Source organism: Mustela nivalis, assembly GCF_964662115.1.
Source record: "Mustela nivalis genome assembly, chromosome: 8".
Taxonomy (NCBI): Eukaryota; Metazoa; Chordata; class Mammalia; order Carnivora; family Mustelidae; genus Mustela; species Mustela nivalis.
Window position 1 is genome coordinate 49,118,052 of NC_139027.1, and position 26,374 is coordinate 49,144,425.

At 38.7% G+C, this 26,374-nt stretch overlaps 1 protein-coding gene across 2 annotated transcripts in view; it reads left to right on the forward strand.

Annotated features, from left to right (window-relative positions):
• The window catches only part of M1AP (meiosis 1 associated protein), a 79,120-nt gene that overhangs the window by 29,030 nt on the left and 23,716 nt on the right, over positions 1–26,374 (forward strand). For both annotated transcript variants that reach the window (XM_082743889.1, XM_082743890.1), the window contains 2 exons: positions 4,607–4,792; positions 6,280–6,448. In XM_082743889.1, the coding sequence (XP_082600015.1) occupies positions 4,607–4,792; positions 6,280–6,448 (355 nt within the window). The remainder of the gene's footprint in view (positions 1–4,606; positions 4,793–6,279; positions 6,449–26,374) is intronic.

Consider the following 26,374-nt stretch of genomic DNA (forward strand, 5'->3'; position numbering starts at 1 on the left):
ACTTACCAAAAAAGAAAAAAGAAGGACCCAAATAAAATCACAAATGAGAGAAGAAAAGAACAAACACCACAGAAATACAAACAATTAGAATATTATGAAAAATTGTATGCCAACAAATTGGACAACTGGAAGAAATGGACAAATTCCTAGAAATATATAAACTGCCAAAACTGAAACAGGAAGAAATAAAAAACTTGAACAGGTCTATAACCAGCAAAGAAATTGAAACAGTAATCAAAAATCTCCCAACAACCAAAAGTCCAGGACCAGATGGCTTCCCAGGGGAATTCTACCAAACATTTAAAGAAGAGTTAATACCTATTCTCAAACTATTCCAAAAAATAAATGAAATGAAAACTTCCAAAATCATTCTATAAGGCCAGCATTACCCTGATACCAAAACCAGACAAAGATTCCATGAAGAGATCTACAGATCAATATACCTGATGAACATGGATGCAGAAGTTCTAAATAAAATAGTAGCAAATAGAATCCAACCATACATTGAAAGAATCATTCACCACAATCAAGTGGGATTTATTCCTGGACTGCAGGGGTGGTTCAATCGATGTGATTTACCATATTAATAAAAGAAAGGATAAGAACTGTATGATCTTTTCAATAGACACAGAAAAAGTATTTGATAAAATACAACATCCATTCTTGATTTAAAAAAAAAAACTCTTGGGCGCCTGGGTGGCTCAGTGGGTTAAGCCACTGCCTTCGGCTCAGGTCATGATCTCAGGGTCCTGGGATCGAGTCCCACATCGGGCTCTCTGCTCAGCAGGGGGCCTGCTTCCCTTCCTCTCTATCTGCCTGCCTCTGTCTACTTGTGTTCTCTGTCTGTCAAATAAATAAATAAAATCTTAAAAAAAAAAAAAACTCTCAACGAAGCAGGGTTAGAGGGAACAAACCCCAACATATATAAAGGCCATATACAAAAAAAACCTACAGCTAATAACCTAATGGGGAAAAACTGAGATCTTTTCCTTTATGGTCAAGAATAAGACAGTTATGTCCATTCTCACCACTGTTATTTAACATAGTACTGGAAGTTCTAGCCTCAGCAATCAGACAACAAAAGAAATAAAAGGCATCCCAATTGGCAAGGAAGAAGTCAGGTTTTCACTATTTGCAGATTACATGAAACTCTATACAGAAAACCCGAAAGACCCCACCAAAAAACTGCTAGAACTGATACATGAATTCAATAAAGGCTCAGGATACAAAGTCAACATACAGAAATCTGTTGCATTTCTACACACCAATAATGAAATATCAAACAGAGAAGTCAAGGAATCATCCCAATTACATTTGCACCAAAACCCGTAAGATACCTAAGAATAAACCTAACCAAAGAAGTAAAAGATCTGTACTCTGAAAACGTTAAAACATTGAAGAAATTGAAGATGACACAAAGAAATGGAAAGACATTCCATGCTTATGGACTCTAAGAACTAATACTTTTTTAAAGATTTTATTTATTTATTTGAGACAGTGAGAGAGAGAGCACAGGTGGGGTGAGGGGCAGAGGCAGAAGCAGAATCCCCACTGAGCAGAGAGACTGATGCAGGGCTCGATCCTGGGAATCCATGATCATTACCTGAGTTGAAGGCAGACCCTTAACCAACTGAGCCACCCAGTCACCCTGGAAGAATGAATACTGTTAAAATGTCTATATTACCCAAAGCAATTTACATATTGAATGCACTCCTTATCAAAATACCACCAACATTTTTCACAGAGCTAGAAAAAACTATCTTAAAATTTGTATGGAACCCCAATGACCCCAAATAGCCAAAGCAATCTTGAAAAAGAGAAGGAAAGTTGTAGGTAAAGTGAGAGAGCTAGGTTCTTGTCTCACAACCAAAGAATGAATCTCATGGACAAAAGGAGTGAGTAAAGCGGTTGAGTTTTATTAAGCAAGGATACAGAGAAAGCTCTCAGGAGTGAGAGGGATCCCAACAGGGTTCCACTGAGGGCTTTGGTCTTTTATAAAAAGCTATCCAGGGAAGTTAAATCTTTTTGACTTCCTACTGGCAGCACCACTGATTAAGGACTAGCGTTAACATCTTTAATGACTTCATTCTTTTTAGGTTCTGGTTATTTTTTGTTACCACAGGAGATTGGCATAAGTAAGACTTTCCCCTAAAAAAAATAAATTGATTAAAAATAACTTAAAAATTAAAAACGGGGCACCGGGTGACTCAGTGGGTTAAGCCTCTGCCTTCGGCTCAGGTCATAATCTCAGGATCTTGGGATCTAACCTCTCATCAGGCTCTCTACTCAGCAGGGAGCCAGCTTCTCTCTCTCTCTCTCTCTCTCTCTCTCTCTCTGCCTGCCCCTCTGCCTACTTGTGATCTCTATCTGTCAAACAAATTTTTTAAAATCTTCAAAAAATAATAAGACTTTCCCCCTTGGACACCTAGGGCAGGGTGGCCTGAAGTGTTCCCTTATCTCTGGTTTCCTTATACCTCCACATTTGTGGAATTTCTATGAACCCAATCACATAGCTCCCTTACCTATCTCTCCCTACCTAGCCTCACCTGTCCCTTTCTCAGAGGCATCACCATTCTGGACTTCAAATTATATTACAAAGCTGTAGTGATTAGGACAGTATGGTACTGGCACAGAAACAGACACATAGATCAGTGGAACAGCATAGAAAACCCAGAAATGAACCCACAAATATATGGGCAATTATTCTTCAACAAAGCAAGAAAGAATGTCCAATGGAAAAAGACAGTCTCTTCAATAAATGGTGTTGGGGAACTGGACAGCAATATGCAAAAGAATGGACTGGACCACTTTCTTACACCACACACAAAAATAAATTCAAATGGATTAAAGACTGGGCACCTGGGTGACTCAGTTGATTGGGCATCTGACTCTTAAGCTTGGGTCTTGCTCTTGAGGTTGTGAGTTTGGACCCTAAGTTGGGCCCCACGCTGGGCATGGAGCCTACTTTTAAAAAATGGATTTAAGACCTAAATGTGAGACAAGAACCCATCAAAATCCTGGAGGAAAATACAGGCAGTAACCTCTTTGACATTGGCCACAGCAGCTTCTTACTAGATATGTCTCCTGAAGCAAGGGAAACAAAAGCAAAAATGAACTACTGGGAATACACACACACACACACACACACACACACACACACACACAATGGAATATTAGCCATTAAAAAGAATGAAATATTACCATTTGAATGATGTGGATGGAGCTAGAGGGTATTATGCTAAGCAAAATAAGTCAGAGAAAGAGGAATACCATATAATTTTACTCATGTGGAATTTAAGAAACAAAACAGATGAAAAATGAGATGGAGAAGAAAACCATAAAACAGACTCTTGATTATAAAGAACAAACTGCTGGAGGACAGTTGGAGGGTGTTAAATGGGTGACTGGGCTTAGGGAGGGTACTTATGATGAGCACTGGGTGTTGTATGTAAATGATGGATCACTAAATTCTACTCCTGAAATTAATATTACATTGTGTGTTAACTGGAATTAAAGTAAAAACTTGAGATAGATAGATAAAGTGTATCAGTCTTCAGATTCTTTTAGGGGATACATGACAAGAAATTTCTGAAGTCCACTGGTCTATACTTATGGTCTCGTTTTCATTTCTTTTTTGCGTAGGTTTCTTATCTTCCCATCTAAATTACAAATTCTCTTTGTGTAAGAATTACATCCTATTTTTTGTGTTTTTCCCATAGACTCAGGAGCATGTTAGCAAAGTAAGCAGCTGTGGAATTCAGTGGGGCAGGGGTTGACTTAAGTAAACTGGCATAATGGCAGCTCGTGCTCATGAATTTTATGTGCATTTTGCAAATATTGCTCAGTTCTGCTCTTTGTCAGGGTGGTTTCCTCATCCCAAATATAATTCCTCCTCACCCAACCCCCATCTGCTATTGATGCTTAGAATTCAAATAGTGTCACAAATTAGCATTCCACATTTATTCAAAATGTATACATCCTTAGGAGAGGTAACACTGATATAGAATCAGATTATATTAGATTACTTCCTGAGAGTAACTTTTTATAAAGGGAGGCGAGATAGAACCAAGAGGTTTACATGTTGGCCCCTTGAGCTGACTGCAGACTAAGTCAAGCATCTCTTCTTTATTGAAGTGATCCTGAGGAGCAGACTGGATAGAACCTTATCCATTCTGGAATGACCAACCATATCAAAATTCTCATTTCTAGAAACTAGAGAGGCTCCCAGTGCCTAGACTGACTATGAAATGAAAATAATATTTAAGAGTGATCCTGCTAGGCCTCCAGTTTGAAGAGCCCCCCAAAGTAAAACTCAGCAATAACAACTGGACTTCCATTTGGATGAGTGAATAAGTTCAAACACTTTCTTTCCTGTTCCTGGTAACTCCACATAATCAAAGCCCTTTGACTACAAATTTTCTTTCTTCTGGTATAGGGAAGATTTTAGTGCCATGCCTAAAGCATAGAAGGCATAGAATAGATATGGTCAATTAAAAAATCTTCAGGAAGGGAAGGGACGCCTGAGGAATAACTGATAAAGAAGATGGACTGCCCATTAATCTGGAACCTGGGTTACTAAAGATCTTTGGTTCATTTTTCTCTACAGCAAGTGAAAGGGAACTTTGTTAGGCTGAAGGCCTGCATCTCAGAACTCCGCATGTTGCAGAGAGAAGGCTGTTTCAGGCCACATAGCTCTTCCCTGCACCTGGCAGTACAGGATGGGCTTCAGCAGTTCAAACAGTACAGCAGACACGTGACCACAGGTGCATCTCTGAGCTTTACTTCCCTGGAGGTAAGAATACTGGCCTTAGGACTCTAAGACCATTGCGAGCCATCTAGATGCTTCATTATTTATCATCCTTATATTGTTCTTTGTTTCATACACTTTGATGGTAATTTTCACGTCTAGATTTTCATCTCCCTGCGGGCAAGGGATATGTTCTCTTTTTCCTATAGTCTGTGTAATTCTTATACAGAGCCAGCATAAAGAGAAATGCTAAAAATATGGGCTGAAGTGAATTATGATGAAAAACTGAAATCAAAATCTGAATATGCCATCTGCCTCTGGATTTTTGGAGCTTGTAAAGTAGTTGTTAAACTGCCTAGATTGCTGTCTATATTTGTATTTCCTTTGCACCCTTCAGAATTTACAGTTGTTCTTAATCAAATCTTGGCATCAAATTGAGTAAATTTTCTTGGACTTAGTAAATGTGCAAATTTAAAGATTGCTAAACTTCTAGTGCAGACTAAGACAATCTTAAAAAATATAAGTCATGCCTGGGTACTCCACTAGGTGCATGAGTGACTATGAGTTAAAACACATTCAATCTTTGGAAACCTCAGGCATCAAACAGATGTATTTTAAAAAATAACTGTGCTTTTATCTGCATCCTTCATTAATCAAAAATGTCCAAGCACTGGGGCACTTGGGTGGCTTAGTCGGTTAAGTGCCTAACTCTTGATTTCTGCTCAGGTCACAATCTTGAAATCCTGAGATCGAACCCTGTGTGCATCAGGCTCCGTGCTGGTGGTGGAACCTGCTTAAGATTCTCTCTCCCTCTCTCTTGCTACTTCCCCCCTCCATGCACACACACACGTGCTCACTCACTCTTCCCCCCCAAAGAAACGTTCCAAACACCAAAAATAAATGTCTAAGTACAAAAGAAAATTGCATATATTTAATATTTGCCTTCCAGATTTTCAAATTAAGGACAAAACTGCTAATGAAAACATCTGGAAGATTCACTCAGATGAAATAAAATATTCAGATTATAAACAAACACCTCAGTATCCCTTCAGGTTAGATATATTGATCAAGAGTGAGTACATTTTAGAGTTAAGAAAGCAGAAGAAACAGCTCACCTGTATCCAGTTTGAACAAGGAGAGAAATCTATGTGGAAGTACCACCATGAGAAAGAAGCATAGAGATTCCCTGATATTCAGGGAATCCTTTGTTGCCTTATAAAATTGAAGCATTTTGAGCATGAGAAACTTCAAGCAATCTTAACTTAAAGCATAGGGATGACTTCTCACTGGTCGCTTTCTGGGATAGGCCTCACCTGTTTGGAAGGATCCTGTAATGATTTGTCCCACCAGACCTCTTCCACCAGAATCTGTCAAATGAAATTTGATTTTTAAGTTACCATAAAATCTTCTCTGCTTCAAAGACAATAGCCACTGCCACAGACTTCTGCTGTGTCTATCCTCCAGATATAACCTACTATGCTCTTCACTGTGTACATCAAAGTAGACACATTGATTCTTGGATTTATTTCCAGATTACTGTTCTGACTTCCCAGCCTGGAAAGAAGGTGGTCAAACAATTGGAGGAAGGATTGAAAGATACAGACCTAGTCAGAGTCAGAAGACTTCAGGTGGTTGAAATCACTAAGGGAGACCTAGAGTATATGGACTCAGTATCCCCTGCTGAAGAGCCTAGCAGTGATGGTAAGAATTAAAAGAAAAGGTAAAAAGAATTTTAATGAGTAGTCAGGAAGATTATTTTCCATGGTCTTTTTGTTCTTCAATTAAATGAACCCAACATATTTCTCCACAGTTTAGACAGGCGTTTCTAAATGTATATACAGGCCTAATATATATTAAGTATATATTTAGTATTTTTACAGAATCATAATATACATAATATTCTATAACCTTCTTTGTGTGTTGGATAGCCATCTCTGTTAGTATCTATAGATCTGTCTTATTTTTTACTGGCTATATGATTTTCTTTTTGTGTGGTTGGATCATAGTTTGTTTAATCACTTATTAATAACAATTTTGTTTACTACAATTTGCTATTATAACCAATGCTGAATAAACAGACTTATGTGCAGGGCTGACTTCATGGACTTATGACCAATATAGTCACACAGGGCCCAGCATTCAGAAACACCCTATGCTTGGGATTTAATGCTCTTTGGTTGCTCTCTTGAAATTCTTAATAATTTTATCTTTGGATTTATATTTTATAAGTGAAGTTTGATGGAACAATGAAGCATGTGCCAGGGAACTAGAGTCTCAGCTCACATATTCCCTGCCTCCTACGTCCTTCCCACCTCTCCATAATGGGGTTCTTAGTTGCTAGCTTCCCAGCTCTGGTGTCCCCAACCTGCCTACCCCAACCCGGCAACCACTAATACCCATGTCCCTGCCAATAAATCCTACATAAATCACTAATAATTCTAAATTTCCTAGAGCATAAAATATTTGAACTGAGTCTTAAAGAACATATAGGAATTAATCATGTAGAGGAAGAAACAAGGGCACTCAAAAAGGAGACATGGGGGCATGAGAAAGCAAGATTAATCAACTTTCAGGGAAGTGCCCATGGTTCCTTATTACTAGAGCAGGTCAGGCAGAAGCAGGAGTTAAGTCTATGAAGATAGGCAAGAATTTGATCAAGAAAGGCCATATATGCCATTCTAAGACCTTTAGATTTTATTCTAAGGCAATGGAAATTTATGAAAAGATTTTGGTCAGAAAGTCAAGGAGAAATTCCCAAATTATGGAGTTTAAGATATTTTTAGCCAGTTTTAATTTATCCAACACTCAAGTTATTGTTAACCCTTCAACAATCTTTTCTGCATGTATTGGCCTTCTCCAAGATTATGCACATGGGAGGAGCCCTATTCTGATACCATTGGTCGCTTTCTGGTCACACTTGGATAACACACTAATTAGGTGAGAGAATTAAATCTAAGTGTGTGGTTCCACTCCAAACCTGACACATGTGAACCCTTCCAGCTTCATGAGGCCACTGACATTGTTTTGGTCCAGGAGGGATGATAACCAGTCTTAGCTGTGTCGTTTATGAGCTGTCACCCACTTTGCACACTCTGCTTTTCTCAAGTCACTCTCCTCACTGAATGTCTTTCTTTCTCTCTCCATCTCTTCACTTATAGTTGTCTTTTCCTTTGAATTCCCTCTTCTTTCCTCTGAGTTCCTTCCCTTATCTTCTTCCAACCAAATCTTCCCCATCCCTTAAGGCCTAATTCATGTTCCTGATTACTATATTGATTTTCCTCTCCTTAGAACAACGATAGCCTTGTGGTGTGTACCAAACATTTTAGCACTTTATTATATGCCATGGAGAATTGTTCATCACCACTGGGTGATAATTTTTTCTTCTCATCTAATCTGAAACTACTTGATATCTTTTCTTTCTGGATTAAATTCTAAGTACCTTAGGATTAGGAATTTGTTTACTCATTTCTATGTCCTAGTGTGTAGAATATTCTAGATTACAGGTGATATTTGTTGAATGAATTGATGACAGTTCTTGGTCTGCCCAGCATCCGCTGAATCCTCATTCTCTAGTAACACCTTACTTTCATGGTCACAAAGAATGGGCCATGACCTCGGTGAAGCCATTATAGTTCCTCAGGCCGCTAGAATCCTCCCTAGTAAGTTCTCAAACTGAATCTATGAGAGAGAAGATCTTTTTCTTTCTCTTTGGCAATGGATGTATCAGGCATGGACTATGTCCTTTTCCCTCTTCAGTGACTGTATCCAGTAAGAATTTCCTGTATCTTTAGTGGCACAGAGCTCAGAGTACTCTGAGGCCACCTGATGTCTTTATTTAGAAAGTTGGTGTCTAGAGCCATATAGAAGAACTTTTACATTCAGGAAGACAGTTTTCTACCTTGTGTCACTCCTGATGATCTTCCAGTAATCTCCTATTTGCTTATAAATAATACGTCATCCCATAAATTTCTGGTAATTCCTCTTTGCAGGCTAAGTATATGTATGTATGGTTCATATATTGAGATCTTCCCAGTTACCTGTACTTTCCTCTTAATTATTTCATTCCATTAAGCTTTGCCTCATCTTGGTGTCCTTATGAAGAGATTAGCAAAATCAACTTCTCTCATAAAGATGACCGCTCAAGAATCAGGTTGTCTGAGTATAAACCCCAGTTCTATCACTTACTAGCTGTGCAACTTTGAGAAGGTACTTAGTCTGTTTAAGCCTTAGTTGCTAATTCTTGCCTTATGCAATAGTACAGATTTAATGAGATGATGTGTGTTAATTCGTGCATGATAAATGTTCAGTAAGTCAGCTAATCTTGTTAATATTTCTGAAAATTTTTGCATATGGTTGGTTTAATATTTCTGAGATTTGTTTTTAATGGCCAGGTCCCAAGTGCATTGTAAGTTACCTGAGGATAACTACATCTAACACATCTTTGTATCACCAGCATGTATCATCCAGCCTTGCACATAACAGATTCTCAATAAATGTTTCTTTTAAAAATAAGTGAATGATTGGAAAAAATAAAATGATTTGGGTGAGATAATGGTCTCCCTTTTTGACATCAACCCAAATGGTTAGTTTCATATGTCAAACACTTAGCTTCCCTTTGTAACCCATGAATATCATAAATTAATTCAAGCACTTTTTTCCTTATCTTTTATTTATTTATTTATTTATTTAATTATTTATTATATTCTTTTTTTTAAAGATTTTATTTATTCATTTGACAGAGAGAAATCACAAGTAGACGGAGAGGCAGGCAGAGAGAGAGGGAAGCAGGCTCCCTGCTGAGCAGAGAGCCCAATGCAGGGCTTGATCCCAGGACCCTGAGATCACGAGCCAAAGGCAGTGGCTTAACCCACTGAGCCTTCCAGGCGCCCCTCTTATCTTTTTTTTTTTTTTTTTAGATTTTATTTATTTATTTGGCAGAGAGATAGAGAGCACAAGTAGGCAGAGCATCAGGCAGAGGGAGAGGGAAAACAGGTGCTCCACTGAGCAGGGAGCCTGATGCGGAATTCAATCTGAGGACCCTGTGATCATGAGCTGAGCCCAAGGCAGTCACTCAACCAACTGAGCCACCCAGACACCTTAATTCAAGCACTTGAGTCTATATATATATATATATATATATATATATATATATATATTTTTAACTCTGTAACCTTGATCATCTATTAAAGGAAAAGTATCTCTATTCCACTTTTAGAGAGACCAGTTACAGGGAAATGTTTTTGCAGACTCATTTAAAAAGTAAGTATGAGGGGCACCTGTGTGGTGGCTGAGTGGGGTAAGCCTCTGCCTTCAACTGAGGTCATGATCTCAGGGTCCTGGGATCAAGCCCCGCATCAGGCTCTCTGCTTAGCAGGAAGCCTGCTTCGCCCCCCCCCCTCTCTCTCTCTCTGCCTGCCTCTCTGCCTACTTGTGATCTCTCTCTCTCTCTGTTAAATAAATAAATAAAATATTTTTTAAATAAATAAATAATAAAAAGTAAGTATGAGAGTATGTCCTTCAGTCAGTCAAAAATTCTGCCTCCTGCACACGAATATAGACTCAAAATGGATGAAGGACCTCAATGTGATAAAGGAATCCATCAAAATCCTCGAGGAGAACACAGGCAGCAACCTCTTCCACCTCAGCTGCAACAACTTCTTCCTAGGAACATCACCAAACGCAAGGGAAGCAAGGGCAAAAATGAACTATTGGGACTTCATCAAGTTCAAAAGCTTTTGCACAGCAAAGGAACAGTTAACAAAACCAAAAGACAACGGACAGAATGGGAGAAGATATTTGCAAATGGCATATCAGATAAAGGGCTAGTATCCAAAATCTATAAAGAGCTTAGCAAACTCAACACCCAAAGAACAAATAATCCAATCAAGAAATGGGCAGAGGGGGCACCTGGGTGGCTCAGTAGGTTAAAGCCTCTGCCTTCAGCTCAGGTCATGATCCCAGGGTCCTGGGATCAAGCCCCACATCGGGCTCTCTGCTAGGCAGGGAGCCTGCTTCCTCCTCTCTCTGCCTGCCTCTCTGCCTACTTGTGATCTCTGTCTGTCAAATAAATAAATAAAATCTTTATTTAAAAAAAAAGAAAAAAGAAATGGGCAGAGGACATGAACAGACATTTCTGCAAAGAAGACATCCACATGGCTAACAGACACATGAAAAAGTGTTCCACATCACTTGGCAGCAGGGAAATACAAATCAAAACCACAATGAGATACCACCTCACACCAGTCAGAATGGCTAAAATTAACAAGTCAGGAAATGAAAGATGTTGGCGAGGATGTGGAGAAAGGGGAACCCTCCTACACTGTTGGTAGGAATGCAAGCTGGTGCAACCACTCTGGAAAACAGAATGGAGTTTCCTCAAAAAGTTGAAAATAGAGCTACCTTACGACCCAGCAATTGCACTACTGGGTATTTACCCTAACGATACAAATGTAGTGATCCGAAGGGGCATGTGCACATGAATGTTTATAACAGCAATGTCCACAATAGCCAAACTATGGAAAGAACCTAGATGTCCATCAACTTGGACATCTAGATGAATGGATAAAGAATATGTGGTATATACATACAGTGGAATACTATGCAGCCTTCAAAAGAAATGAAATCTTGCCATTTGTGACAACATGAATGGAACTAGAGGGTATTATGCTTAGCGAAATAAGTCAATCGGAGAAACAACTATCATATGATCTCCCTGATATGAGGAAGTGGAGATGCAACCCTGGGGGGCTTGGGGGGTAGGAAAAGAAGAAATGAAACAAGATGGGATCAGGAGGGAGACAAACCATAGGAGACTCTTAACATCACAAAACAAACGGAGGGCTGCCGGGGGGGAGGGGTGATGGGGTTATAGACATTGGGGAGGGTATGTGCTATGGTAGGTACCGTGAAGTGTGTAAACCTGGCAATTCATAGACCTGTACCCCTTATATGTTTAAAAAAAATAATTAAAAAAATTCTGCTTCCTTTAGTGCAATCCTGCCCAGTGAGAACTAATTATAAAGATGACTTGGAGAGTGCAAGATCCAGAATCATCAAAATAAGAATGAATTTAGAAATGAAGAAAGTAGGTGGCTCAGTCGTTGCCTGTCTACCTTCAGCTCAGGTCATGATCCCTGGGTCTTGGGATAGAGCCCCACATCCAGCTGCTCAGCAGGAAGCCTGATTCTCCCTCTCCCACTCCCCCTACTTGTGTTCCTGCTCTTGCTATCTCTTTCTGTCAAATAAGCACATGAAATCTTAAAAGAAAGTTACAATTAAAAAAAAGAAATGAAGAAAGTAGACTCACATTTTAGAAAGTTTTAAAAAAAATCTAAAATGAAAAGATTAACTTTAAATCACACTCATATCAGTTTAAGTTTCCTATAAATATTCAGACCATATAGCCTATTTTATATTTTCTTTCAACCACATAAATGGTGCTTTTCTTTTAAAGATTATATTTATTTGAGTGAGAGAGTGCAAGTGTGCACGCGCACGCAAGAGAGAGAGAACGCTCTAGGGGGGAGGGGCAGAAGGAGTTGCAGACTCCCCACTGAGCAGGAACCCCTGGGATCATGACCTGAGCTGAAGGCAGCAGCTTAACTGACTGGGCCACCCGGGTGTCCCATAAATGGTGCTTTCTTTCATCTGTTCCTGTTTAGTCTAACTGGTGCATTTTTTTCTTTATTTTAAAATTTAGCTAAAAGATCCAGCCTAGCTCTCTTTGTAGTAGCTTTTGTCTGGTCATTTTACCATTTTTTATTATAAGTTGTACAAATTTAGGGTGCCTGGGTGGCTCAGTTGATTAAGCGTCTGCCTTCAGCTCAGGTCATGTTCCCAGAGCCCTGGGATCGAGTCCCACATCAGGCTCCCAGCTCCACAGGAAGTCTGCTTCTCCCTCTCACCTTCTCCCCTCTCATGTTCTCTCCCACTTTCTCTCTCTCTCTCAAATTAAAAAAAAAAATCTTTAAAAAAAAGCAATATGATCTCTTAAAAAATGTTGTACAAATTTAAACACTGCATAAGTATATAATATAAACTGTTCAAAATGACTCAAAATTCTGCTCTCCAGAGATAACCACCATTAGTAGCATAGTGCACATTCTGCTGAATAATTTTCCTTACATGTACATGGATATGAACACACATGTAACATTATTACTGTTATCAATACTTTTACAAAAAATGTAACTATACAGTATTCACTATTCGTCTGAATTTTTATTTTTTTCATTTGGTTAATTATCCATTTTTTTTTTTCATATTGACACAGAAAGAACTAATCTATTCCTTTTAACAGCTGTGATGCATTTTACTGTATAAATTCATCACTATTTATTCAACCATCCAATTGGATTTTTACATTTTACTGGAGAACTGTGTGACCTTGAACAGTTATTTAAACTTCTTATTTCACAATTTTTTTCATTTACAAAGTAGGACTAATAAGAGCAGCTGCCTCATAGGGATTTTTTTAATTAACATATAATGTATTATTTGCCCCAGGGGTACAGGTCTGTGAATCATCATGCTTACACATTTCACAGCACTCACCATAGCACATACCCTCCCCAGTGTCCATAACCCAGCCACCCTATCCCTACCCCCACCACCTTCCAGTAACCCTTAGTTTGTTTCATGGGATTAAGAGTCTCTTATGGTTTGTCTCCCTCCCGATCCCATCTTGTTTCATTTTTTCCTTCCCTACCCCCCATAACACCCTGCCCTGCCTCTCAAATACCTCATATCAGAGAGATTAAATACACCTTGCATGTAAAGCACTTAGAACAGTGCCTGGCACATGTGAGCAGTAAATAAATGTTACCTGTGGTATTAATAGTAGTAACACTATGGGATGTGGGGGTGACTCAGTTAAGTGTCTTCCTTCTGCTCAGGTCATGATCACAGGGTCCTGGGATCAACTCCTGCATTAGGATCCTTGCTTGGCAGGGAGCCTGCTTCTCCTGCCTGCTACTCCCCCTGATTGTGTTATCTCTCGCTCTCTATAGTTCTGACAAACAAATAAATAAAATCTTTTTTAAAAATAATAGTAATAATAGAACCTTTTTATATATGCCTTTTTACTGAGAAAATTTTCAAGCTCTAATAATTTTTTATTGAAAAGGAAGATATGACCATAAAAAAACTTTAAATTTAAAACCATTTATAATCCAACTAACCCAATATACTGATTTTATTTTTACACATTGTTTCTTGGTTTTCACAATCATGTTTAGATTATATAGTTGTAATTCACATATATGGTATTTTGTTTATAAAACTTTCCCACAGATTTGGTAGCCTTTCTTTTCTGTTATTTATCCATTTTGTTCCTCTTTTGCTCTTAAAAGAGGACTAGAAGTGTGAGTCTTTGAAATAGAGTTATGATGATGTATACCTCTCACAGGGAAAGCTGGCGGCCTTCTTTATCTTTATATGCCCTCTTTACACATATGCCAACCCTGCTCTTTAGAGTAGATCCCTAAACCTGGATCTTGATCATAAATTTAGGGTCTGGGAGAGCCTGTCAATTCCAGCAGCCAAAGTTAACACCATAAAAGAGCCATTGGTGGAGGGAATAATACTGATAGCTCTACTCATTTTTAAGTTAAGTTCTGAGCCTCAAGGAGAAGATATGTGAAATAAAAGCATTGGTCTCTTAACCTACACTAACTTTTGTTTATGGATCATAATAATATTAAACGCTTACTATCCAGGGGTGCCTAGGTGGCTCAGTGGGTTAAAGCCTCTGCCTTCGGCTCAGGTCATGGTCCCAGGGTCCTGGGATCCAGCCCCACATCCGGCTCTCTGCTGGACGGGGAGCCTGCTTCTTCCTCTCTCTCTCTCTCAATCTCTCTCTCTCTCTGCCTGCCTCTCTGCCTACTTGTGATCTCTATCTGTCAAATAAATAAATAAAATCTTTAAAACAAACAAAAAAACAACCTCAATGTGACAAGTTTTCTTTTGCAGAAGATCAGGAAAAAAACCATACAGATATCTTAGTAGTATTGTTGATATTCTACATCTTAAGCTGAATAAAGGATTCATGAATGTTCCTTTTGCTGTTATGCTTGTAGCTTACATATATGTGTTCGCTTGCATATAATAAAAATTTTATAATAGCTTTCTAAAGAATGGCTAAGTAATAAATATGCCAAAATTAAAAGGGCTGGTATGATCAATGCACTTTGGTATCCAAAGGGCATCTGTCCAGATTGACAGCAGTGCACTGGTTGAGTGTGTAAGTCTTTCAGCCGGTTACAAATCAACCTAACGATGCTGTCAGCCAGCCTGCACTTCTCAGCCTTGTACACAAGGATATCAGGTTCCCTTTCTAAGTGCTCTCAAACCATCTGTTTAGTATTTCCTTTGCTAGAGATCAATGTCAGCTCTTTTGGAAAGCTATTGTATCCATATGTGTTCTCAGGAAACACCAAATGTTAACAACCCAAACATAGAAGGTAAAGATTTGTTGCTTCCTAAAGGAGTCCAGAAAAAAATAAAAAATAAAAACAAAAACAAAAAAACCTATCGTATGCTTCATGCTTCAGTGCAGTTGTCAAACTCCACAAATGAGTTGTTTCCCCCTTCCAATGTCTTGGAAAATAGACCAGAAAATGCAGTTGTTCATTGAGTTTGTCTTTGATAACCACATTAAAGTCATTTCCCTGTAGTGTTTAGAACAACTGTTGTATTTATTACCTAAAGATTTTCAACACAGAGAGACATGTGCTTATTTCATTAACAGAAGCCATGGTCTCAGAAAATGTTAGTTATTCCCTTTTTTGAAATTGAATTAAAGATTTTTTTAGAGTTAACAGAAAATCTAAAGATATTTGAAAATGGAGGTTTAAAAAATTTTCCTCTCCAACATTTTGAAGGAGTAATTTACATACCGTACATTGCACCTATTCAAAGTATAAATTCAATGAGTTTTGACAGTTGTATATGCCCACAAATCATCACCACAATCAAAATACAGAACATTTTATCATCCCTAAAAGATTCCTTTTGCCCCTTTACACTCCCTTCCTCCCTCATTCCCTAGTGTATGCCACTAATGTGCCTTTTGTCTGTAGATTAGTTTGCATTTTATATAAATGAAATAATATAATACATATTCTTTTATATCTGACTTGTTTCTTATAGACTTTGAGATTAACCCATGTTGTTGTTTAAACCATAATTTCTTATTATTGCTGACTGGTAGTATATTGTATGAATATTCCATATTTTGTTTAACCATCCATCTATTAATGGGTGTTTCACTTGTTTCCAATTTCGTAGTATTGCGACCAAAGCTGCTGCAAATATCCATAAACAAATCTTTTTATGACGTTTTTATTTTTCTTGGGTCTTACTGTAATTATGGTTCATCTTTTCTCATCCATTTGTTTCAGCCCATTTTATGTTCTTATACTAAAGTGTATGTCTTATAGGCAGTGTGTAATTGGGTCTTGTTTTTTAATCCATTCTGCTAATCTCTGCCTTTTACTTGGAATATATAGTCCATTAACATTTACAACAAGTATTAATATGGTTGGATTTAGGCGTACCATTTTATTTATTTATTTTTTTGTCTTCTCTGGTTTTTGTTCACCCTTTCCCTGCTTTCCCACATTTTTTAGATTATTAAATATTTTTAGGATTCTGTTTTAATTTATATTTTGTCATTTAGCTATATTTCCTTACATTAATTTTTAGTAGCTTCTTTAGGGATTATGTTATAGATTCTTAATTTTTCATAGTCTACTCAGAGTCAGTATAGTACCACTTCACATAAAACACTGAAGCTGCAAGATTATAATACTTTAGAGTGCCTAGCTGGCTCAGTCAGTGGAGTATGAGACTCTTGATCCTAGAATTGTGAGTTTGAGCCCCACACTGGGTATAGAGGTCACTTAAAAAAATAAAATAAGAGGGGCACCTGGGTGGCTCAGTCAGTTGTTTGCCTTCAGCTCAGGTCAAGATCCCAGGGAGCCCCACAGTCTCTCTCCCTGCTTCTCCTTCTCCCTCTGTTACTCTCCCCACTGCCCACCTTCCCTATTTGTGCTCTCTCTCAAATAAATAATAAAATAAAATAAGATGATAATATTTTACATAAAATGTAGAAACCTTACAGGGGTTAAAAGATATTTTTTAACTTTTTGGCAGCCTACTTAGAATTAATATAGTTCCATTCCATGTGAAATATAGAAACTTCGCAACCATGTAGGTCCATTTATCCCCTGTCTCTCTCTCACACACACACAGTCTTTTATTTTATAGTTGCCATGTGGATTACATCTACATTATAAATTACTCAAAACATTATTATAAATTTTGCTTTAAATGGTCATGTGTATTTTAAAGAAACCAAGAGAAAAATATTCTTTTCTTTTCCAGTGCTCTTCATTCATTCCTGAAGATCCACGTTTCCTTTGGATATTATGTCCTCCAGCTCAAAGAATTTTTTTATTTCTTATAGCTAGTTCTGATGGTGACAAATTCTCTTAGCTGTTATTTATCAAAAAATGCATGTTTCAACTTCATTCTTGGAGGGTATTTTTCTTATATATAGAATTACGGGTTGATAGAATATTTCTTTCTTTCAGCTTGTTTAAAAATGTTGTTCCACTATCTTCTGGTCTTCCATGGTTTCTAATCAAATATCACAGTCCTTGAATCACTTTCTCCTGTATGTAAAGGATCATTTATCTGGCAGCTTTCAAAATTTTTCACTTTATGTTTGTTTTTCAGCAGCTTTACAGTGATGTGACTAGGCACAGATTTCTTATCTGGGGTTCACTGAGCTTCTTGAATCTATAACCATTCTGTACCCAATTTCGATGTGTGGGGGCATTTTCCCAAAGTAATTCTACACCAGCTGGGTATCCTACAACTTAACTCAATTCCAGCACTATCTGGAAATAGCATCAGATCCACAAATTAAGGGCTCAGCCCCATAAAATCTCACACATGTGTACATGAACACACACACATACCAGATACCAATCACAAGTCCAGGTTGTCACCTATGCTTCTGAGTGATCAGCTATAGATCAGAACTTCCAGTGACTACCTCCTTGGATTTGATTAATTTGTTAGAGTGGCTCACAGAACTCAGAGAAACATTTTACTTACTAGATTACCATTTTATTACAGGAGGATATAATTTAGGAACAACCCAATAAAAGAAATGCATAGGACAAAGTGTGAGGACAAAGGATCAGAGCTTTCAGGCCCTCTCCCAATACACCACTCTCCCCAAATCTCTACATGTTCATCAACCCACAAGCTCTCTGAACCACGTCCTTTTAGGGGTTTTCATGGGGAGTTCATTACATAGGCACAGTTAATTCATTCATTCGCCATTGACAAGTGATTCAACTTCTGGGTTCCTTTCTCCTCCCCAGAGGTCACAGTGTGTGGAGCTGAAAGTTCCAACCCTCTAAACACAGGACTGACTTCTCTGGCAATTGACCCCATCCTTCGGTGCTTCCCAAAAGTCACCTCACTAACATGACAAAAGATACCTTTATTGCTCTCTCATTTAGGAAATTCCAAAGGTTTTAGGAGCTCTGCCAGAAACAAGACAAAGATCAAATATATACCTCTTACTATAAGCCACAGTATCACAACCTATAAATGTATATCTTTGATTGAATTTGGGAAATTTCCTGCCTCATCTCCTCAAATATTTTTTCCATCTCATTCATCTTTGTCTCTTTTTCTTGGACTCCAGTTACCCACATGTTAAGACTTTTAAAATTGTTCTACAGTTTCCAAGCCTCTGTGGTTGGTTTTATTTTGTTCAAAGTTTTTTCTTTCTCTTTTTTAGATTAAATTATCATCTCCATTGACCTATCATTAAGTTCACTGTCTCTCATCTGTCATTCCCAAGCCCATGCAGTGAATTTTCTTGTTCAGATAATGTATTTTTCAGTGCTAAAATTTCCATATTATATTTTTTATATTTTCTATTTCCCTGGTATTTCCTATATCATCATTCATTATGAACATATTTTCTACTCCTCATTGAACATAATTATAATTTATAGGTATAGTTATATAATTATGCTCCTTTAAAATCTCTGTCTAATAAGTCTGATACCTTTATATCTTGGTGTTTACATCTGTTGATTGTATTTTCCTTTGAGACTGGGTCACATTTTCTGACTCTGTATGCCAGACACATTTGTTTGTTGTATTTTGTGAATGTTGTTATAGGGACTCTGGATTCTAGTATATTACCCTGAAAAGTGTTTGTTTCGGTAGACAGCTAACTTTGTTTGACGCAAACTGCAGCTAGTCATGGCCTACAGTAGTCAGGGACTCAGATCTCGGTTGCATTGGTTTAGCTTCCACTATGAGCTGCTTCCAGTTTGTCCCATACATGTGTGGGGTAAGGGTCAGCAAGGTGCCTGGACTGAGTTTAAACACATAATTTAGGGTTCTCAGGCTACCTCCCTTCTTGGATTTCTTCCTCACTTTCTGGAGGCTCTCCTTGCCCCTGGCTCCTACCCCTGATAAGGCCAGTGAAAGACAGAGGTCTTTCTATTAAAGTTTTAGCTGCTATACTAGGTTCACACTGTTACAAGTGAGGCTACCCTTGGGGGAATTCATTCTTTGCTGGTCACTTGTTCCCAAGTTCCAGTTCCTCTCTGAATTCTACCTTTGTTCAGTCTCACAGTCTTCAGATAGCTGTCCTCACATAATTGTTTTATTTTTTTAACTATATTATCTCAGATAGCTGTTTTATCTTTTGAACTATATTATCTAGGGTTTGTAGCTATGGTTTATAAGGAAATAAGAACACAACCAGACTGAACAACCTTCACTGTTGATCAGTTTGGTTCTTTCTTTTTACTTCCTTTTCTCTATTCCATTCACTTCAGTAAGCTCAAGTGCTCCATCATTTCTCTCTTTACAAGACTATGACTTAAAAGTTCTTTTGATTAAATCCCAAGTCTTCTCTGCTCCTCCTTTCTCCTTCTCATCCCCTAACACTTACAGATGTACATTCTCCTGCTTTACTTGGCAAATGCCTGGTGTTACTCCCTCCCATCCTTGGACAATCTGGCCACTTTCCCATCTGAAATCAGCCCCACCATATACCTAGCACTGGAGCACTAGTTAGCATAATACAAGGACTAACTGGGGACAGAATTAAACACGAGTACAGATATAAATATAGTATAGGATGAAGGTGGTCTGTTACATTACAAGGGCAAAGATGGGCTTGTTCTAAAAGTGGTACCAGGCAACCTGTTACCATCTAGAAAGTAATCCACGTGTTCCAGGGACCTAAACGTAAAAAATAATATTTCAAGAGTAGTAAGAGAACATTGGTGAATGCCTTTATCATCTTAGAATAGGGAAAGTTTCTCTATCTGTGACTCAAAATCCATGTGCAGTAATTTATTCAACTACATAAAAATAAATATATTTTTAAATACATTTTAAATAAATAAAGACAACTGAAAAAATTGGAGAAAATATTTGCAATATATGTCTTGGATGAGGGGTAGGAACATGGAGAGGAAAGGCTAATATTGCTAATAGAGAAAGAACACTTGAAAACTTCGGGGAAAAAGACCAAAAACCCTGCAGAAAAACGGACAAAAACATGAGTGGATAGTTCAAAGGGTATTTTTTAAAGAATTATTTATTTATTTGACAGACAGAGATCACAAGTAGGCAGAGAGGCAGGAAGAGAGAGAGAGAGATTGGAGGAAACAGGCTCTCTGATGAGGAGAGAGCCCAATGCGGGGCTTGATCCCAGGACCCTGGGATCATGACCTGAGCCGACCAAAGGCAGAGGCTTTAACCCACTGAGCCACCCAGGTGCCCCCAAGGGGTATTTTTTAAATGGCCCTTAAACATATGAAGATTTTTTTAAAAAATAGGAAAATATGTTTAACCTCATTCATAGAGAAATTAAAATTAAGACTGCACCAACATACTACTTCCCATCTATTAGATTTGCCAAAGTTAAAAATTATGAGAACATATTTGCATTACTGGTAGAATGCACAGTGGCACAACCCTTCTGGAGGGATATTTGGCAGTATCAAACAAAATGCCATGTGCATTTACTTTTTGTTTTATTTTTGTTGATTCACTTATTGAATATTTATTTTTTTATTTTAGTCTTTGTTTAAAGTTTTTATTTAAATTCTGGTTTGTTAACATACAGTGTAATATTAGTTTCAGGTGTACAGATTCATCCCTTCCATATTATAACTGATGTTCATCACAAATGCCCTCTTCAATACCCCTCACCTGTTTAATCCATCCCTCCCCACCTCCCCCTCTGGTAACCATCAGTTTGTTCTCTATAATTAAGTCTGTTTCTTGGTTTGCCCCCTGTCCTTTTTTCCCAATGCTCATTTATTTTGTTTCTTAAAATTTCTCATATGTGGGAAATCATATAGTATTTGTCTTTCTCTGACTGATTTATTTCGCTTAGCATAATACTCTCTAGCAGTGAAAATGGCAAGATTTCACTGCAAATGACAGGATTTCTTTTATATGGCTGCGTAATATCCATAAAAATTTGATATATTTATTTATATATATGTATATATATATCTCAATCTCACATATTGTTTATCCATTCATCAGTTGGTGGACACTTGGCCTTTTCCCATAGTTTGGCAATTGTAGATGCTGCTGCTGTAAACAGTGGAGTGAATGTATCCCTTTCAAACAGTATTTTTATATTCCTTGAGTAAATACTTAGTGATGCAATTGCTGGATCATAGAGTAGCTCTATTTTTAATTTTTCAGGAACCTCCATACTGTTTTGTTTATAGAAAATATAAATACGTTTGTGCAGAAAAAGAGGACTCTCTAAATACCTTCTAAGTCTAGTGTTTTCTAGTCAAACTATATTTAGACTTCGGTATCTCTCAATCAGTAGGGACCAGCTTCTTTTGCATGTGGGTTGCATTTTTTTTTTTTTTTTTTTGTAAAATGAAAATGAGCTCTTAAGGCCTTAGATAAAACGTATTTTCTTACAACTTGGATCATATACTTCCTGAAGAGAAAACTTTCTCTCTCTCTCTCTGTCTCTCTCTCACACACACACACAAAGACACACACACATACACGTCATACTCTTACTGTGTTTTGTTTTTTTTCATAGTACCTACCATTATCTGTAATTGTTTTTTTTTTTGTTTCTATTGTTTGTTTATTCTTTGTTCTCCCACTAGAATGTAACCCACAAAAGCAGATAATTTGTCTCTTTCATTGTTGACACAGTGTGCCTGCATCATAGAAGGCATTAAATAAATAATTATTTGAAAGACAAATGAACTGAATGAAAGGATGAATGAATGAATAACATCTCTTCTCTCCCTGAGAATAGTTCTGCGAAATAAAGTCCCTCTATTCTCATTACACTTCTAGTTTTGCTGTTTTGTAGACGGGAACCCTAGGAAGATAGTCACCACCTGGTCAGTCCTGCACTCACTTCTCTAGAGAGTCTGCATCACATAATCACCACTACCCTGCTGCCTCCTTTCAAGGAGCTTCTCCTTTTTCCCAGGGTCCAAGCATCACTTCCATAAATGAGGTACATGAGCTCAGAAACAAGCCAGGCTGCTCCCAACAATGTGAGCTTTTAGAGGTTATCTTCATGCCATTGTTGATTTAAAGACAATCGTTAAATGACTCTGCACAGTTGTTCCTGAGCAAACTTTGTCAACTCTGATTACTTATCCTAGTTATTAACATCCTGTACTACTCCTATATTCAGAAGCTAGACAACAAAGATTGCAAACTGGCCCAGAGAGGCTGAGATATCACAGTCCCACAGTTTTTGCAGTGGCTCTTGACCTTTATTGGACTCACAACACTCTCAAGGATCTGATGAAAGCTAAGGACCTGTCCCCCTCCTCCACCCTATTAGAATACAACTATACATTTACAGGTGAAGTTATATACAATTTAAGGGGGTTTCCAGAACCCCTAAAGCCCATCCTACTCAAGAACAGGCCATAGGAGGGCCATTTGGAAAGGAACAGGTCTGGCCTATAGGTCCAGGCCTTTGTAGGACAGGGGAGGATTTATAGAATTGAGCTGGAGCAGAATTTTCCTAGGTCTCTACTTTCGATATTCTACGTCTGTTTGTGTATTAAAGTGTTACATTCTCCCTGTAACCTTTTTGCAGGGTTAAATTCTGAGATGGACTGCTTTAGGCATTGCCATATTTTCAATCATTTGGCTCTCTTAATTTTTCTTAATATTGTGGTCTTTCTGCAAGAGCTCAGTAGAAGGCATCACTACTTGTGGCCACAGGAGGGCAGGGCAGATCCAAACACTGAATGTGAATGCTTTTTGCAGCCTTGCGACAGAGAACCCGTCCTTCCTTGTCCTCACCACCCAAAAACTCCCAGCCACACTCACTCCCATAACCTTCCTGTTTCATACTGTGAGTGGGACTAGCTCTTTCCTGCTCACCAGTCAAGGTGGGAGCTGCTCTTCAATCTCTGAGAAGTGACAAGTTTCTTCCCCATTTCCCAGGTTTAGTACATTTCCTTTTCTTTTTTTTTTTTTTTTTAAGATTTTATTTATTTTTGGGGCGCCTGGGTGGCTCAGCGGGTTAAGCCGCTGCCTTCGGGTCATGTCATGAACTCAGAGTCCTGGGATCGAGCCCCACATCGGGTTCTCTGCTCAGCAGGGAGCCTGCTTCCTCCTCTCTCTCTGTCTGCCTCTCTGCCTGCTTGTGATCTCTCTCAATAAATCTCTCTCAAATAAATAAATAAAATATTAAAAAAAAAAGATTTTATTTATTTTTGAGAGAGCACAAATGGGGGAGGGAGTCAGAGGGAGAAGCAGACTCCCCACTGAGCAGGAACCAGATGCGAGACTAGATCCCACAACCCTGTTATCATGACCTGAGCAGAGGGCAGAGGCTTTAACCCACTGAGCCACCTAGATGCCTAGTTTGGCACATTTCATTGTATTTATGAGGAACACAGTTCTCTGCCTTTGGTGTTCTTATATATGTTAGTGGTGGGGAGAAAGCAATCGCCAAGGGAAGTGATGGGGGGAGAGCTTATAAAAAAGGAAAGCACATTCTTATCCTGTAAGAGCAAATCATTTTGTTGATGAGAGAAAATGAAGAAAATGCCATTTGTTGGACCTAGGCATGCCATTCATAGATAATCATCTCACGTCTTATGCCTCACTATAACCATGAAATAGGTTGTAATATCCCCACTTTGTCCAAAGTCATATAACTATTCCAAGTGGCAATTCAAACCCTCCTCTCTCCATCACATCCCACCACTTTTCATAAGCTCACAGAAAGAGAAGAAAACCCTTCTGAAGAAATAGATTAGCAAGAGTAATTAGTATTGCCTAAATGAAGCCCACCTATATCCAAGAGCTGATGATTAAACCCAAATAAGGGAGGATATAATTAAGCATAACTTCCGGAACAGAGTCCGTTTGGAGCTGAGTTTTGGGGGAGGAGCGAGCCATGGATTGACAGAGTAATAAAAGCACTAAGGAAGGAAGGAAGTCATGTGGCAAGGAGACTAATTTAGTTGAAGCAGAAGAGTTACAGGAAAAGGTCATGAGAGCTGAGGAGGGGGAGCAAATGTTGAGCTCAACAGGCATTTGCTAGGCTTCAGCTCTAAGCTAGCTACTGAGCTAGGGGATGGGGAATGAATGGGCATGTAAGATCTCAACAGGCAAGGGTGGGAAAGAATCATATGAGCCATCACAGAAGGGAAGAGTGGGGTATTTGATGAATAATGAGTAGAACCAAGTGGTACAGGGTGACTGAGGGAAATAAAGAAAATAATCAAGGAAGGCAGTGTGTACTCTTTAGTAAAGGAGAGAACTGAGGAAATCACGTTTTAGAAAAATGAACTGGTACGGGGTGGCTGGGTGGCTCAGTCTTTAAGCGTCTACCTTCTGCTCAGGTGGTGATTCCAGGGTCCTGGGATGGAGCCCCACTTCAGGCTCCCCACTGGGCAGGAAGCCTGTTTCTCCTCCCACACCCCCTGCTTGTATTCCCTCTCTCTCTCTCTCTCTTATCCTCCCCACTTTCAGAGATCCTTCACTCAATTCCATTTCTTTCATTTTGTATCTGCCTTTTCATGCTTTAATAGTGATTTTTGCCTCACTGAAGTTTTGGGTTCAGTTCTTTCTGTACTTGTTACTCAAATTGAAGTCCAGGCCTCAGGCTTAGTAAAATTAAATTACTTCTTTTGCCTGTGACAGAATAAAATTCACATTATTAAAAAGATACTTTCTTTTGTGGCACCTGGGTGGCTCAGTGGGTTAAAGCCTCTGCCTTCGGCTCAGGTCATGATCCCAGAGTCCTGGGATCGAGCCCCACATCGAGCTCTCTGCACTGCAGGGAGCCTGCTTCCCTCTCTCTCTCTGCCTGTCTCTCTGCCTACTTGTGATCTCTGTCTGTCAAATAAATAAATAAAATATTTTTTTTTAAAAAATACTTTTTCTTTACTCACAAGGAACATTTCTTGGGCAGTGACTTTGCATTTATCTCTGTAATACCTAAAACATAATGTGGCAGATGGCAGTTTGAGGAGGATGGTCAAGAATAGTGTAGCGGGGCACCTGGGTGGTTCAGTGGGTTAAACCTCTGCCTTCGGCTCAGGTCATGATCCCAGGGTCCTGGGATGGAGCCCCACATTGGGCTCTCTGCTTAGCGGGGAGCCTGTTTCCGCCTCTCTCTCTGCCTGCCACTCTGCCTATTTGTGATCTCTCTCTCTCTCACTCTGTTAGATAAATAAATAAAATCTTTTTTAAAACAAAAGACAAAAAAACTCTTTAAAAAGAATGGTGTAGGGGCACCTGGGTGGCTCAGTGGGTTAAGCCTCTGCTTTCGGCTCGGGTCATGATCCGGGGTCCAGGGATCCAGCTCTGCATCAGGCTCTCTGCTCAGCAGGGAGCCTGCTTCCTCCTCTCTCTCTGCCTGCCTCTCTGCCTACTTGTGAACTCTATCTGTCAAATAAATAAATAAAATCTTTTTTTTTTTTAAATGGTGTAGCTTTACAAACTCCTTTACGTATAATCTTTGTACCCTGTACAATATTTCATCTTCTATGTAGTACATAATAAAAATTACTGCTTGATGGAATGAATGAAATAATTGGTTAATTTGAATCCTCAGAACTGTTCATGGAAGATGGCAGAGTTTTAATCATTCTGGTCAAAGAGAAATGCATTTGGCGCCCCTTTCAGCCACAGAATAAGTCATTAATATGACATGAAGTCATCTGAGTCTCACCACACCTCCCCTGTGTGGGTACCAACACTCTGGACTGAAGCCCTTTGTTCCCTGTGGAGAGTCTGTCACCTCTGCCTCCTTGTCCTCAGGAATGTCGTTCTAGAAATAAACCAGCCTTCTCCCTGGAGTCTATGAGTCATACACAAAAGTTAATTCATCAATTTTCTTAGGCTCTTTGTGAAAGTATTTCAGAGAGTCCCTCATGGTAAGGAAAAAAAAAATCAGGTTCCTCTTCGGTTTCTTTCCAGCTCTTGCCTCATTTCCTCTCTCTGTGTTTCCTCTACTACCTTATATTTGGCTTTTACTGATAACCTTTACCTGTAGACCCAGACCTAGTTACTGAGCAAGTGTTGCCTAAAACAGGAAGTAGACCA